This window comes from Abrus precatorius, unplaced genomic scaffold (genome assembly GCF_003935025.1).
Source record: "Abrus precatorius isolate BTA unplaced genomic scaffold, Abrus_2018 Scaffold5, whole genome shotgun sequence".
NCBI classification, from domain to species: Eukaryota; Viridiplantae; Streptophyta; class Magnoliopsida; order Fabales; family Fabaceae; genus Abrus; species Abrus precatorius.
Window position 1 is genome coordinate 13,675,098 of NW_020874395.1, and position 15,718 is coordinate 13,690,815.

The window sequence follows — 15,718 nt, forward strand, 5'->3', positions numbered from 1 at the left end:
AGATTTTCATAGACTTTAAATTGGTCCTTGAAATAAGTTAAGAAAATTCAAATTGGTCCCTTTATAGAACCATAAATGCATACCTTTTGCACGTCAGACATAAAGTTCTACTAATACAGTTGTAATTCCTAATGTTGTGGTGCAACAAAGTTGCTTGTTGCACCATTTTCAGTTTCCTTTATTTTCCAAACCAGCTATGACATATGCTAAATCAAATATTTGATTATTTCCATTGCACACAATAACTGTCCACGAGAGTATCCTTTAAAAAAGAAACATCCATCAAGACCAATAAAAGCCTTACATGCAGCCAAAAAGTCTCTTGCAATCCTCAAGACAAACATTTTTCCTTTGAAATTGTGCAGAAGCTACGTGCACATACAAATTTAATAAAATCACATTTTAAAGTGAAAATTATAACTTTTAGCGTCAAAATAAATTCAGGAGAGTTGACATCTTTGTTTATTAGAATTGTTTTGCATATAAAATTTTTTTGTTAATATTATATAACGAAAGATAATATAAGAACTTCAAATTTTTGTCAATGTTACTTAACATATGATGATTTAAGAACTCAAGTTAGAATATAGCTTCGGTAAAACTCTTATTCTATTAATATGGTCTCTTTGTATTTATAATATGGTTACTTAACGTATGATAATTTTAAGATAAATTTCATAGTACTATATAAAATTATTTTATGAGTATCGTACTCAAAAAATTTAAATTAATATAATAAAAAATGTGTTAAGTTAAAAAAATTATTATATATATTTTATTTAAAGTTATATTTTTTATATTATTTGTTACGTAATCTTATAATATATATATATTATACATTCAATTTTTTATTTTATTTTTTATCATTTTTATAAATTTTTAGTATTATTTTTTTTATTTTTTTAAATAAAATATAATTTATATTTAAGTAATTTTTATTTATTATAAATAAGAAATAATTATAATATAATATATTAATCTAATAATTAAATAATAAAATTAAAAATATAAATATATTGATATAATATTATTATTTCTTTTTAAATTTTAATTAATTTAATTTTAATTACATCTTATATTTATTTAAAAATTTAATCATTTTTAACTTATTTAAATATAAAAATATAATAATTTATTATTAAATAAATTTAATATAAATTATATTTTATTTAAAATTAAAAATTTATAAAAAATATAAAAAATTAAATATAATAATAATAATAGTAATAATAAAACTATATAACAAATAATATAAATAATATAACTTTAAATAAATTATATATTATAATTTTTTAAAAATTAATACGTATTTTTTTTATTAATTTAAATTTTTCATAAAAAAATTTTAAGATACCATAACACATACCTAATTTTAAAATTCAAATTCCATATAATTCCTATGTATTTAATATGGTTTACTTAAAAACGTGTGATAATTTAAAAACTCATAATTACTGTATACAGAAAATTCTTCATCTTTGTAGTTAATACAATTGACGACTAGTTAATTTGGAAATATCAGGACCAAGCATGTCGACCAACAATGTTTAAGAAACTAAAATAAAGTTTAGTCCAGCACTCAGTTGAGGAACTTTGGAACGAACTCGTCCCAGCCGAGTGAACACAGCGTAACTCACGCATCCATATACAAATCCAAGCGAAAGTACAGTCATACATGCTAAAGACAGATCTCAGATTCTGAGACACAGAGAGAGAAATGGCAACGACATCATCTTCAACCGAAGAATCATCATCGAGTAAGAAGAAGAAGAAGGAAGGTTTGGGTTGGATAGAGTGGTTACGTGGCTGGTTCTACCTGATCTACGAGATGCTCTTTCAGCGCATCATGGCAAGCCACTTGCACAATCCCATGCCACTTCCACCCATTAATGATCTCACTTGCATTGTTACTGGCTCAACCAGTGGCATTGGCCTCGAAATCGCAAGGTCCCACTTCCATTTTCCTTCAAATTCATGGCAATAAATTATGGATTTTTGTTTTTGAGCTGAAAAATTTTGAACTTTGCTACTGGGGTTGGTGCTTCTTGTGTGATTTTGAAAAAAGGGTAATTTTGGGAAGTGGGTATGTGTTGGTTTCGTGGTTGGGGTTGGAGTTTGTGCGAAGGAGGGGACCTTTCTGGTTTTGTCTGGATGGGTAATAAATGGTGTGTCCCATTTTGATTACTGTGTTTGCAAGGCAAGGTAGGGCAAGTTTGAATGAACTTCTATTTTATTGTAGCTTTTTAGTTGAGATAAATATTTTATTCCTAATTGAAGAGGAAAAAAAAAAAAAAAGCTTTTCCAAGTTTATAGGAACTTATGGAGAAATTTTACGATGGAGTGTTTTTCTATGAAAAGTTAAGATGCGTATATTGATTTTAATTTATGTGAGAAATTCGATTAAATTATTTTCTTCTTCTACAATTACTTGTTGATTAGTTTATATCCAATTGGATGACTTGTAATGATGGTCATGTGCGGATGGGAATATTTTTAGTTTAAATTCTATAGTTTGACACTGAGAAGTATGAGCATTTTTTATGTTTTTTTTTTTTTTTCTTTTTAATCTTATTGTTGCTCTTCATATGTTGCAGGCAATTGGCACAGTCAGGGGCCCATGTTGTCATGGCAGTGAGGAACACAAAGGCGGCTCAGGAATTGATCCAGAAGTGGCAGATTGACTCTGAAGGATTGAGTATTCCCCTCAATGTTGAGGTAACTTTATGTCCCTTATTTGTTATTGTGCAAGGAACTTTAAACTGGCACGCTTGGAGCCTGCTTTGTTAAAGTTTATATGATCCATGGATTTTTTTGAGTTGGATTGTGTGGTTGGATTAGCTTATTTTGTACTAAGTAGAGCCTTTTTGCATGATGCTCGAAAGAGAGATTTTGTTTGAAGATTTTTTAATGCAAAATAAGCTTGATTCAAACGTGTTTTGAGATTAATTCCGGTCATTGATATTTCCTTTTGGGTTGTCAAGGTGATGCAAGTTGATCTTCTCTCATTGGATTCCGTTGCAAGGTTTGCTCAAGCATGGAATGCACGCTCAGCACCCTTGCATGTTCTCATTAATAATGCTGGAATTTTTTCCATCGGAGGTTGGTTTTTCTGATGAAACAAGGTTGTTGCTAAATTTTAGCCATTCTTATGTCTATCATTCTAAATCTTAGACAGCGCCAAGTACTGGCTCAATCTGTTTATGGTTTGAGTAAATAATGGTAATGTTTGGGCTCACATGTTGAAACAAACTTACCCTTTTCTTTTATCTCATCTTTTGTTGTTACAAGATTATTATGGTTACAACATTATGAGGGTAGCAGTAGTGGTAATAGTAGTAGTATTAGTCTTGTTGATGACAAATGTAACTAATCTACTCACCTGTTTTTCTTTTTACTCAGAGCCACAAAGGTTTTCCATAGATGGTTATGAACAACACTTGCAAGTGAATCACCTTGCTCCTGCCTTGCTTTCAATACTTCTTTTGCCATCCCTTATTAAGGGTTCACCTAGTCGCATTGTTAATGTGAATTCCATTGTAAGTCTCTTGCTATTTAAAACTGTTATATGTACATAGGACGTGACCTTGCACATCAAAGTCAATGTTTATTCTCATGTATTTTTTTAGTCAAATTATTGCCTTTGACATTTACTTTACTAATGTTTATGAAAAAAAATTTCTTTCGCTAGATGTTTGCTTGATTGAGTCATTATGTGTTGGTTTCTTGTGCCTGAATCTTTTGAAAGTACATGACAATAATCTTCTGATTTATTTTATCAGAAAGAATTTCAAAACTTTTGATACATTGCTGCTTTGCTATCTAAGGCTATTCAATTTGAAATCTTCTGTGCCGCTAGCTAGGATGAACGTTGATGCTTTCTAGAATTCAAATTTAACAGCAAACTAGAAGTTATGAAGGGTTAAATGGTAGATGTTTTCTGTTTAGGAGCATTTCTTGGCCTCCTGATTCCTGGTTGGTGTGCTTTCCCTCCTTGTTTTCTAGCAAAAATTGTTTTATGGTAACAAGAGTACGAGCGACATATGTGATACTGAAATATTTATAGTCTGTTAATGCTTGCAATAAGTTTGTTTTCTTTTTCTTTTGCAGAAAATCAACATCATAAGATATATTTCTTCTTTGTGGTGTATTATCAGGTTATATTTGACACTTTAATTTGCAGGAGATAACAATATTGTTGTACTCTTGCTCAAATACTTGCTTTTCAATGCATAGCTAATTAGCTATATAACCCTTTGCTTAGTTGCAAAAATACAATTTTGTTTTTGTGAACACCTTAAATTTCAAGAATTTGCAAGAGCTATATTTCTTTAATACATGATTCTTACTTGATGAAATACTTGTGTACTTGAAATATTAGGCTTCAAAGAAAATATCTCTAAGAAAAAGACAAATACAGTCAGAGGCTCCATTAATCAGTTGTGTTCCAGGAATTAATAGTCAGATGCTTTATGAAAAGGAAGCATGTCGAACAAGTAATTGATTGGGCCATCGATTAATTCTCTTGGATATTATTCTTTTTCTCTTTAGCTGTTTCATGATTTTTCTATGCTGTAAGTGTTGATTGCTTTACTGTTGTCATCATGGTAAAGTAATTATTCCTAGAAAATTGAAAATTTATTTTATGATGATAATGACTAACTATTTGTATTTTCTTTTAATCTTTCACATTTTCTTTCCCTAATAATCATAGAGTGCTTTGTCTTTTCTTTCCCCCTCTTTTCTGTAGATGCATCATGTTGGCTTTATAGACCCTGAAGACATGAATGTCACATCCGAAAAAAAGAAATTTTCAAGTATGGTGGGGTACTCAAACAGCAAGTTAGCAGAGGTACATGTCTTTCAAAGTTTTTGAGAAATTGATATCTTGCAATTTACAAATAACTTTTTCTTTCTAATGAAGTTTCCAGTTATATTATATGTAGTGATTTATTTCTTCTGCAAAATCTTAAATACTTAGGTTTTAGCAGTAGTGTACAATTCAACCAAGAGTCTTACTGCAAATAAAATATATTATTTTATATGTGTGTGCATATTAACCATTTAATTATTACTGATGTTGATCTTGCACATTGAGTTTCAGAGAACTAACTCAAGTACATAGTGTTTAAGAAGCGTAACATATTAATGTATACTAATTTTAGGAGAGAATACAGAACAATTATGTAAGAATAAGAAATTTTGTAACATGGATTTGCATGATACAGGTATTCATTCTGGCATAAAAACCAGATTATTTCTATCATTCAATTAGAATTCGGTGTGTTGATTTCTTGAGTCTTAACACATTCTAATGGTGTATTTATTCATTGGTGAAAGTTAGCCATCTTATATTTCAATGCTGTCCATTGCAATTGCAAATACATTGAGAGACTGGACATATATCTTGCATTTTTGCATCACTTGGGTTTTATTGTTTTCTTTCTGTTTTAATTTATAGGAGGACCCCACCTCTGCCCCATCCCTGCCCCCAAACCATGGTAGTCAAAATTGTGATTATACTCATAAGATCATACAATCTTATGATTTTTTATATGTTGAGTGATCCCAATCCTAGGATTTGATGCTGTTTTGTAAAATCATTGAACCATGAGATCCCAGCTTGCCGAAAACAAACCTGGTTAAAAAAATTCATTTTTTCATAAAAAAACCCAATTGACCCACATGGTTTTCTTATGACCCAGTTTATAAAACCCAAGACCCGCATGTATTGGTTATTTTCCTGCAACATTTCTTTGCATTCTTTGCTCTTTCTCCTTCAAATCTAAATGTGAGCATGACTGGGTGGGTACTGGGTTGTCTTCTCTACCTCTATTTTGTTGGTGTTGGTTGCTGCTGCACCTGCAAGTTTTAATTGCTGCTGGGTGTTGGTTGCTGTGCCTGTGAGTTTGTCTTGCAAATGAGTTATGGGTGTTCAAATATGAGCCACTGTCTCGGATCTCACTTGTATTCGTCTTCATTTGTTTTGTATTATGCATATTTGTTTCTGATTTTGGTTTCTGGTTGCACTGCCCTGGTCCTTTTGGGTTAGCATTTTGCTATATTTGGCAAGGTGTGGGCTGAGCCATGTGAATAGTTTAGACATAGGTATTGTAGAAAAATGCTTTTCTTTTTTTGTATGAAAACTTATATTATTTAAATAAATAAATAAAATAGTATTTTTAATAGAGTTGTAACTTTTATGGGTTATGACATATTTCTAATTAAATTTTATTAAATGTTATTTGTGATTTTAATGTTACTTCACTTATTTATGGTATTTTTCTTATGTATATATATTTATTCAAATATAATTCTATATTTTAAGTAATATCTTACTTTCCATGTTACAATCCTACTATTTACGTGTTTTCTTCCTCGTCCATCTTACGTGAGATCTTAATTTTGACTACCTTGCCCCCCAAAAAAATAAAGGAAAATACTTATGTATGCTGCATCATTCTGCAAATTGGTATACTGTCAGTAGATGTGGTAGGTAAAAATCTGCAGATTACTTGAATTATGGATGTCATTACACTGCTGACCTCTACACACTTATATCTTTCTAGTTATTCTTTTCATTTAATTTGTTTACAACTATTTCTTTATAGTTTATACTCCGTTTTTGTCATGAATTGTTTCTTTTTGCATTAAATTTTACAATTATATCAATTCAAACTATGATTATGTCTGTGCTAATGTATTAATCCCCCACCCCCCGTCACACACACACATCCACATAGAAGCGCTGAAAAAACACATGCCGTTAGAATTGTGACTTAGATATTTTCCTTTTACTCTCAAAATAATAGCTTATCTGCACTAGCCAAACTATAAGCAGGTGTTTACATACATACTACTTAAAAGGTAACTTTTTAGCATTTTGGTCTTGTTTGTTGCTTAGCTTTTGATAGATTGAATTCACCTGTTTTCTCCCTATTTTTTTCCTTTTGCGTTTGATCTTGTAGTCTGTTGTCAATATTGACTTCTAAAGTTTATTGTAACTGATCAGTGGTACAAAATTACACAAAGGTTAATTGTTTGCTTTACTTTCTTGTAGAAGTTGTGAATGATACAGGAGTTGTCATTTATGTTGCAGGTTATGTTTAGTAGTGTTCTTAATAAACGACTCCCTGCTGAAGCTGGCATCAGTGTAATGTGTGTATCACCCGGAATTGTTCAGACCAATGTTGTAAGTTCTTTGAAAATTTGAATGTCTGTTTCTGGATGGAACATTTTTTTATTGTACTTTCAATCTTATAATACCTATTTTATTTTTACAAATCTGTGACAACTGAACGTAACTTCTGCTGAAGAATCAACCTAGGATATAATTGTTCTTTTGCAAGAGGTCAACAGAGGACTCTAAGAAATTATCTTTTGCTTGAGAATATTTTCCCTGTAATTTTCTCCTCCCTTTGCCATTATCGTGTCAACCTTGTCGAGAAAACAATGTAGATGGGGGAGGGAGAAGATTATATTAGTTGGGGCACAATTTTGTACTATAAGTAATTTAGCAAAACCAGAAAAAAAATTGAAAGAATTCTAGGAAAATGGATATACAAGGTACTTTGAGGACCTGCAACCTCCCTCTCCAAACTTTTTCCCTCAAAACTGAATCCCTCCATCTCTTTCTTGTCCTTCCCTTTTAAAGTTCTGCCTCTAACAACCAGCTGCATGAACAGGTGGTCACAATTAGAACTCCCATACTCTTCCCTCTACCCATTTGATTGAAAGAGACTATACCCTACTTCCCTTTCTACTAGATGTACCTAGTAGTCTGATGGAACATATTAGCTTGTTTTGTCAGATTAATATTTATTTTAAGATGTCTATGTTTGACAAAAGTAGATGGATGAAAATTAACAATGGATGAAGATATTTGTTTAATGAAACTTTTGGCTATTTGTTAGAATAAGCAAGTGTCAATCAGATCGAAGAGGATGTATGAATCTTGAGGTTGGTTAAACAAGACTGAGAGTGAGATGTATCTAGAACTGCATACAATTACAAATAAATACCTCCAATTCTAATAGTAAATTTTCTGATTCATAATATTGTATCTATTGGTTCTGAAGCCTAGGCTGCTAACGGCATGCTTGTTTTAGATTTTGGAGGATTCAGAGCCTTCTTGGCCCTCTCAGGACTTGGCCATAGAATAATTTCATCCTGTTTTTATAACTTCAGTGCTATAATTTATTGTCATAACATTTTGCCAACGGGGCAATTATGATTTGTGAGTTGAAAGTTATTGAGTTCAAATCTCTGAAGCGAGGCTTGGTAATTTTTTGTTGCGTAATGGGATATAGATGCTGTTTGATTCCTTGGTTTCACTGCATTATTCAACAATTTCCTGCTTTGCTTTCAACTTTATTTCAGGCAAGAGATCTTCCAAAAATTGTTCAAGCTGCATATCACTTGATACCTTACTTCATCTTTAGTGCTCAAGAAGGTCTGTTTACTCACCACTTTCAACCTAAAGCTAGAAATACTTAACAATATACGTTTTTAAGACACTATTATGACTGTTGCCTGTTTTTAATATTTTGGATGTGGCTCGATTTTGAATGCGTTGTTCTAAGCAATTCAGGGAAATCACATGCTCTCTCTTTCTCTCTACTCTTCTTTTAGTTCTAACGTTTTGGTAATCTTGAAATTTATTTCATTTTCTCTAGTAAAATATGGAGCTTAGTTTTGGCAATATATTACTCAAACATGATCCTATGCTATAATCAATTGACCTAACCATCCTAGTCGATGGGTATTTTGTTAGAGTGAAAATAAAACATCTGTTGGGTCCAAGCCAACTGGGCCTCCACTTAAGACATACCAGAGAAGGAGGGGTAAAATAGGGAATGTGGGCAGGGAAGCTGTTATGCAAGATTCTAATAGATTAACAAGTGAATGATGTGGCAAGAGTGAGGGAGTGCGGCTGAGGGAAGGATATATGGTGGATGATAAGAGTGAATAAGGTAGGAAATATCCGGGAGGTTATTGGGGGGGTGGCTGCTACCATAGGAGAAGTTTCATTTGTCATTGCTGTCTTTTTGTTATTTCTAGCTTTCTACTTGTATTACCAGGGTATTCCCTGAGCTTTCGTGTTAATACAATAATACACTCAGTTCCTATCAAGTTGGTATCAAAGCTCTCGATCCTGGGAGTGCCTGATGGTATCGACTCGAATGGAGAATCTATTGGAAAACATCGAACGAAGGTTGGAGGGCCTGCAGATCGCTATGCAGGAGGAGTTTAGGAGGTAGATGGACGAGATGATGTCGGTGATGACAACAAGGTTCGAATAAGCCTTACAAGTGGTGAGGGCAGAGAGGGAAGGTGAGAACAATAACTAAGAAGGTGGCAATGGTGAGGGCGATGCTTAGAGAAGGGAGGAACGGGTGAAGCGAGTGAAAGTTCCCTACTTCGCATGGGATGACCCATATGGATGGGTGAATAAGGCAGAGTAGTACTTCGAAATTAATGGCATTCTCGAAGCAAAGAAGGTGGATACTGCAGTGGTTTGTCTGGAGGGGAAGGCGCTCAACTGGTACCAATAGTTGGAACCGCGGGTTCCGACAACCTCATGGCCTGCGTTCCAATAGGCATGGTTGGGACGTTTCTAGTCGTCATCATCAGAGAACTCATACGAAGCATTAATGGGATTATAACAAAGGGGAATGGTCTTGGAGTACAGGGAACAATTTGAGCTATTTTTTGCCCCTCTTCGCTTTGCCGATGAAGAATTTATGATTGGAGCTTTCCTCAATGGCTTGAAGGAAGAGATCAAAAGCAGAGGTAAGGTTGAGAGACTCTGGAGATTTGAGCACTATCATGGAAATGGCATAGAAGGTCGAAGAGAAAAACAGGGTATTGGGCCTTTCATATGGGCTTACTTTTAAAGGGTATTGAGCCGAAACAGGAGGAGCCCAATACACGCCTAGGCAGAGTTGGACCAGAAGGAGCGAACCCACTTCCTCTTTTGGGCCTAGGGTTCCTAATCGCCCCAGTGGGAGCCGCGTTGAGACCCAAGGGAACCAAAGTAACTCTTGTGACCCTTTCGCAACCCCCTCACACTGCAGAGGCCTAGGGTTCAAACGACTGATCGAGGAGGAGGAAAACAAGAAGAGGCGGAGGGGACTCCATTTTTGCTGCGATGAAAAGTTTTTGCTGGGTCACGTTTGTCGCAATAAACAGCTCCACATCATCCTGCTAGGAGAAGAGGATGCAGCTCAAGAGGATGAAACAAAAGAAGTAAACCTCCAGCTAAATGCAAGTAGTATCGCGGGTATAACCTCAAAAAATTCATTTGAAACTATGGGGAACGATCTCGGGGAAGCGGGTATTCGTGATGGTGGACTCAAGAGCATCACATAACTTCCTGTCACTAGGTCTGGTAGAAGTGCTAAAAATTCCCACCGAAACCACGAAGGGATACTTTGTTGAAGAGGGAGATGGGCAAAGGTTGGGAAGCCAAGGTGTTTGCAGGGGAGTGGTGTTGGAACTACCCAACTTACTAGTAGTTTAGGACTTTTTCTTGTTTGACTTGGTGGGGATGTATGTGATCCTAGAGTACAAATGGCTCAAGAGCTTAGGAAAATTTAGTGCTGATATGCAACAACACTTGATTGAGGTGCACAAAGATGGGAGAATTATTGAGGTAAAAGGCGACGTAGGACTATCCAAGATAGTGGCTTCATTAAAAGCCAAAAGGAAGAAGCTAAAGGGGGAGGCTGAAGCTTATTATGTAAAGCTGGGTATGATTACGGTGGGATGTACAGAATTACCTACTCAGGTGGCATCGACAGCTCTAGAGGCTATGAAGGAGCTATTGAGGGAGTTTAGCGAATTGTTTAAGGAGGGTACAGCCCTCCTACCTCTAAGGGAATGTGACCATGCCATAGTTTTGAAGGAAGGGATTACTATTCCTAACATTTGTCCTTACCGGCATCCTCATTGCCACAAGGAAGAGATTGAAAGGTTCGTAAGAGATATGTTGGCAGCAAGCTTGATCAGACCAAGTACCAGCCCTTACTCTAGCCCACTAATTCTAGTCAAGAAAAAAGATAGTAGCTGGCGCTTCTGTGTGGATTACCACGCCCTTAATAGTATCACTGTCCCGAACAAGTTTTCCATTCCAGTCATTCAAGAATTGTTGGATGAGTTGAGAGTGGCCACAATCTTCTCTAAACTCGACCTGAAATTAGGCTACCACCAAATACGTATGCAGCCAGAGGACATTGCTAAAACAGCCTTCCAAACACATGAAGGACACTACGAGTATGTTGTAATGTCATTTGGGTTAACCAATGCCCCCTCAACTTTTCAAGCCCTGATGAATAAGATTTTTAAACCCTATTTACGTAAATCTGTATTAGTCTTTTTTTATGATATTTTAGTGTATAGCTCATATTACTCTTCCCACATTGACCACTTGGGTGTAGTTCTTCAGTTGCTGAGAAGCCAAGAGCTATGGATCAATGGTAAAAAGTGCAGTTTTAGAGAGTCACAATTGGAGTATCTTGGACACATAATATCTTCTGTTGGAATCTCTGCTGACCCTGCAAAGGTTTCTGCAATGAAACATTGGCCAGCACCCACGGACATTCGCAATTTGAGGGGTTTCTTGGGTTTGTCAGGGTACTACCGCCGCTTTGTTTGGAATTATGATGTTATTGCTAAACCCCTCACGCAGTTATTGAAGAAGAATAATTTCAAATGGACAAGAGAGGCACAAATGGCATTTGAGCAGCTTAAGCGAGAGATGGAAGTTTTGCCAACTTTAGCTATGCTGAACTTTGATCTACAATTTGTGATCGAGACTGAAGGCTCAGGGTATGGATTAGGGGTATTTTTAATGCAACAAGGCTGACCCCTGACCTTTATTAGTCAAGCTCTATTGGACTAAAATAAGGTGAAATCAGACTATGAACGTGAGTTAATAGCAATTGTGTTCTCTGTTCAGAAATGGCACCAATATTTGTTGTGCAATCACTTTATTATCCTAATTGATCAGAAGAGTTTTAAGCTTCTATTGGAGCAATGTGTTTTGGTGGGAGAGCCGCTAAAGTGGGTAACCAAGCTAATGGGTTTCGATTTTGAAATTCAGTACAAACGGGGGCTAGAAAACAATGCAGTTGACACGTTGTCTAGAGTAATGAATTATAATGTCATATCCATGGTCACTAACGCTGACTTAGTAGATTTGGCTGAAGAGGTTCTTGGAGATGAAGTGTTGAAGGGAATCATGCAGCAAGTGGTGGCATATCCTAACTCCCACCCACATTATTCAGTTTCTCAAGGCATAAACAGAGGCTAATCCTGCCTAAGCAATCTGCTCGCATTCCATTATTGTTAGCAAAATTCCATGCCTCACCTTGGGGGGGCCATTCTGGAGTAACAAGGACTTACAAGAGGTTGGCCATAGTTTTCTATTGGACTCGGATGAAACAAGATGTGGAAAAATTTGCCGCTAGCTGTCAGGTTTGTCAATAAAGTAAGCACGAAACCTTGAAACCTACAGGATTACTTTAGCCTTTGCCCTTTCCAATGCATGTATAGGAAGACATCTCGATGGATTTTATTGGAGGACTTCCCAAGGCTAAGGGAGCTGACAGCATTATGGTGGTGGTAGATAGACTGAGCAAATATACCCATTTCATCCCGTTACTTCACCCATATTCCGTTAAGGAAGTAGCCACTGTATTTGTAAAAGAAATCGTTCATTTGCATGGATTCCCTACATCCATAGTTTCAGATCAAGATAGAATCTTCATCAGTTCATTTTGGAAGGAGTTATTTCGTCTCTTGGGCACCAAGTTGAAATTCAGTTCTGCGTACCATTCTCAAACAGATGGCCAAACTAAAGTAACTAACTGCACCATTAAAGCCTATTTAAGGTGTTTTGTGAGTGATCACCCTCGTCAATGGGTGAATTGGCTACTATAGAGGAAATTTTGGTTTAATTCTTCATTTAATGCTTCTATTAAGATGGCCCCTTCAAGGCACTTTATGGCCGTGACCCTCCCATGATTATCCCTTACTATCGGGGCAGTACCGTGGTGGCTGAGGTAGACCATTTGTTACTGCTACGGGATAGCATCATAGAGGAGCTCAAACAACATTTACTTAGAGCACAAATGAGAATGAAAGGACAGGCGGATAAGGGGCGGCAAGAACTAGAATATCAGATTGGGGACATGGTATACCTGAAAGTTCGATCATATAAGTTGAAGTCATTGGCAAAAAAGGTCAATGAAAAATTGAGCCCCCAGATTTTATGGCCTTTTTTGCGTGGAAGAAAAAATAGTTGTTGTTGCTTATAAATTATCGCTGCCACCGATTGCACCCTATTTTTCATGTTTCCCAACTTAAGAAGGCTCCCCCTACTAGTCAACCTAGTCAAGCACTGCCCCCATTTTTAACAAAAGAATTGGAGCTCCAAGTTGAGCCTGAAGAGGTGCTGGATGCCAGGAAACTCATGAATGGTTGCTGGGAGGTTCTTATTAAATGGAAGAAGTTGCCTAACAAAGATACGGTAAAATAGGGAATGCGGGCAGGGAAGCTGTTATGCAAGATTCTAACAGATTAACAAATGAATGAGGTGGCAAGAGTGAGAGAGTGCGGCTGAGGGAAGGATATATTGTAGATGATAAGAGTGAATAAGGTAGGAAATATCTGAGAGGTTATTAGGGGTGGCTGTTGCCATAGGAGAAGTTTCCTTTGTCATTGCTGTCTTTTTGTTATTTCTAGCTTTCTACTTGTATTACCAGGTTATTCCCTGAGCTTTCATGTTAATACAATAATACACTCAGTTCCTATCAACATCACTTATTCTGCAATGCAGGTTCAAGGAGTACTCTATTTGCTGCCACTGATCCTCAAGTTCCAGAATATTGTGAAATGTTGAAAGCAGATGAGTGGCCCGTTTGCGCCTATATTTCTCAAGATTGTCGTCCAGCAAATCCATCGGAAGAAGCGCACAACATTCAAACATCGTATGAAGTGTGGGAGAAGACATTAGAGATGATTGGCCTTCCCTCAGATGCTGTGGAGAGGCTTATAGAGGGGGAAGAAGTTAAATGTCGTTATGGACAAGAACAGTAATCTAATTTACAATGATGAATGCAAAACACTTGAGTCGCTGAAGAGTCCTCACATGAGCACCCTCTAACATAACGTACAAGGGCACTTCCATTATTTATGACAAGTAATGAGCATTTCATTTGAATCTGTTGGAGAAGAACCCTTCTATACACTTTGGATAAAATATGTACATCCATTTTGATCATATTTATGTACTCTAATGCCACCTTCTTTTGACCTAAGTTTTGCTGACATTTTGATGATCATCCATAGGAGTAAGAACTAAAAGCACCATGTTGTAATAGTTATTTTGACCCATGCCAAAAGGTGACTGTCCTAATTAAGTAAAAATGGGTTTCAACATTAGTTTTGCTTTCAATTTTGGAATGTTATCATGCAGTTCATTACTTTCTTTGGGTGGATTCTTCACGTATTTGTGAGGCCTAGATTATTATATGGTCAGGTTCTTTCTTATGCTTCGTAATGTTGTTCTCAAGAATTTTGTCACCCTGCTTGTCTTCCACTTGTTATCTGCTATATAATTTAAAGAATGTTTGTTTCAGAGTAAATTTAATTTTGATACAATTAATGTTAAACTGTCGATTATAACAGATGTGTGTTCAAACCAATACTCGTTCCATTTGAATGCATGTTTTTCTTCGAATGAAAAGTGTGAAAATTAATTTTTCAATGTCAAAGCAAAGAGCTTAGAGCCTTTCATTTCAAGTTTTTCTTCCATGCAAAATCATTTTTATTTTGGTAAACAATCACTTTTGAAAACTAGTGTTTGTTCAAGTTTACGGAAAAAACAGAATACGAAAAAACTCTGATTATTTTGAGAATTTTTCAATAACTTTTCAGAAAAAGATGAAATTATAAATAAAAGTGCTTTTTATAATCGTAAACAAATAAAATATAACTTTTACTTTTTATAAAATCACTAAAACTCAAATTGCTTTTTCATAGTCTTATAATCAATTTTCAATTTAGTCGTCTTAGCTTTGGAGACAACATTCATCCAAACGTTTGCTTCTTTCTTTTTTTTGAAATAAAAAAGAAAACAATGATTAGTGGGGCAGAAAGCATCTCAGTACCATGATTTAAAATTAAGTTGCACCATACTTTTTTTTTTATAGAAATTTAGGCAATCATTTGATAATATCATAGTAGCGATTTTTGTGCCATGATGCAAGGATCAAAGGAAAGAAACATTTTTCATGATCATGGGTTTGGTTTGATCTGACGACCTAACTACTTTAGTTAATTTATAAATTATGATTTTGATTGAACTTGAATTAACTCGGTTTTTTTACTGGTGTATAGTAATCTGATCTAACCTAAACTAATTTAATCACCTTAATTTTATACAAAATTATTTTAATTATTTCAATTTATAAATATAAAATGATGCTTTATTAAATTTAAAGGAAAAACTCAATATGATTATCCTACTGAAAGTCTTAAACTAACCTGACAATAATCAAATTAGATTTAGCTCAGTTAATAAAAATTTACACTCAATCCAATTCAATTTAATCCGAGAAACTTTGATTTCTATGTTTGCTCAAAATTCACCTAACTTAACCGGTAATTACTCCGAACTCGTTGCTGCGACAGTAGGAAAAAAAAAAGTTTTGTTTTT

At 35.1% G+C, this 15,718-nt stretch overlaps 1 protein-coding gene across 1 annotated transcript; it reads left to right on the plus strand.

Moving 5' to 3' along the window:
• Positions 1-1,536: 1,536 nt before the first annotated feature.
• LOC113867372 (dehydrogenase/reductase SDR family member FEY-like) lies at positions 1,537-14,582 on the plus strand. Its single transcript, XM_027502654.1, has 8 exons — positions 1,537-1,947; positions 2,595-2,715; positions 2,982-3,099; positions 3,400-3,536; positions 4,748-4,849; positions 7,097-7,189; positions 8,377-8,449; positions 13,838-14,582. The coding sequence occupies exons 1-8, from the start codon at positions 1,718-1,720 to the stop codon at positions 14,095-14,097; spliced, it is 1,134 nt and encodes a 377-aa protein (XP_027358455.1). The 5' UTR covers positions 1,537-1,717; the 3' UTR covers positions 14,098-14,582.
• The last annotated feature ends 1,136 nt before the right edge of the window (positions 14,583-15,718 follow it).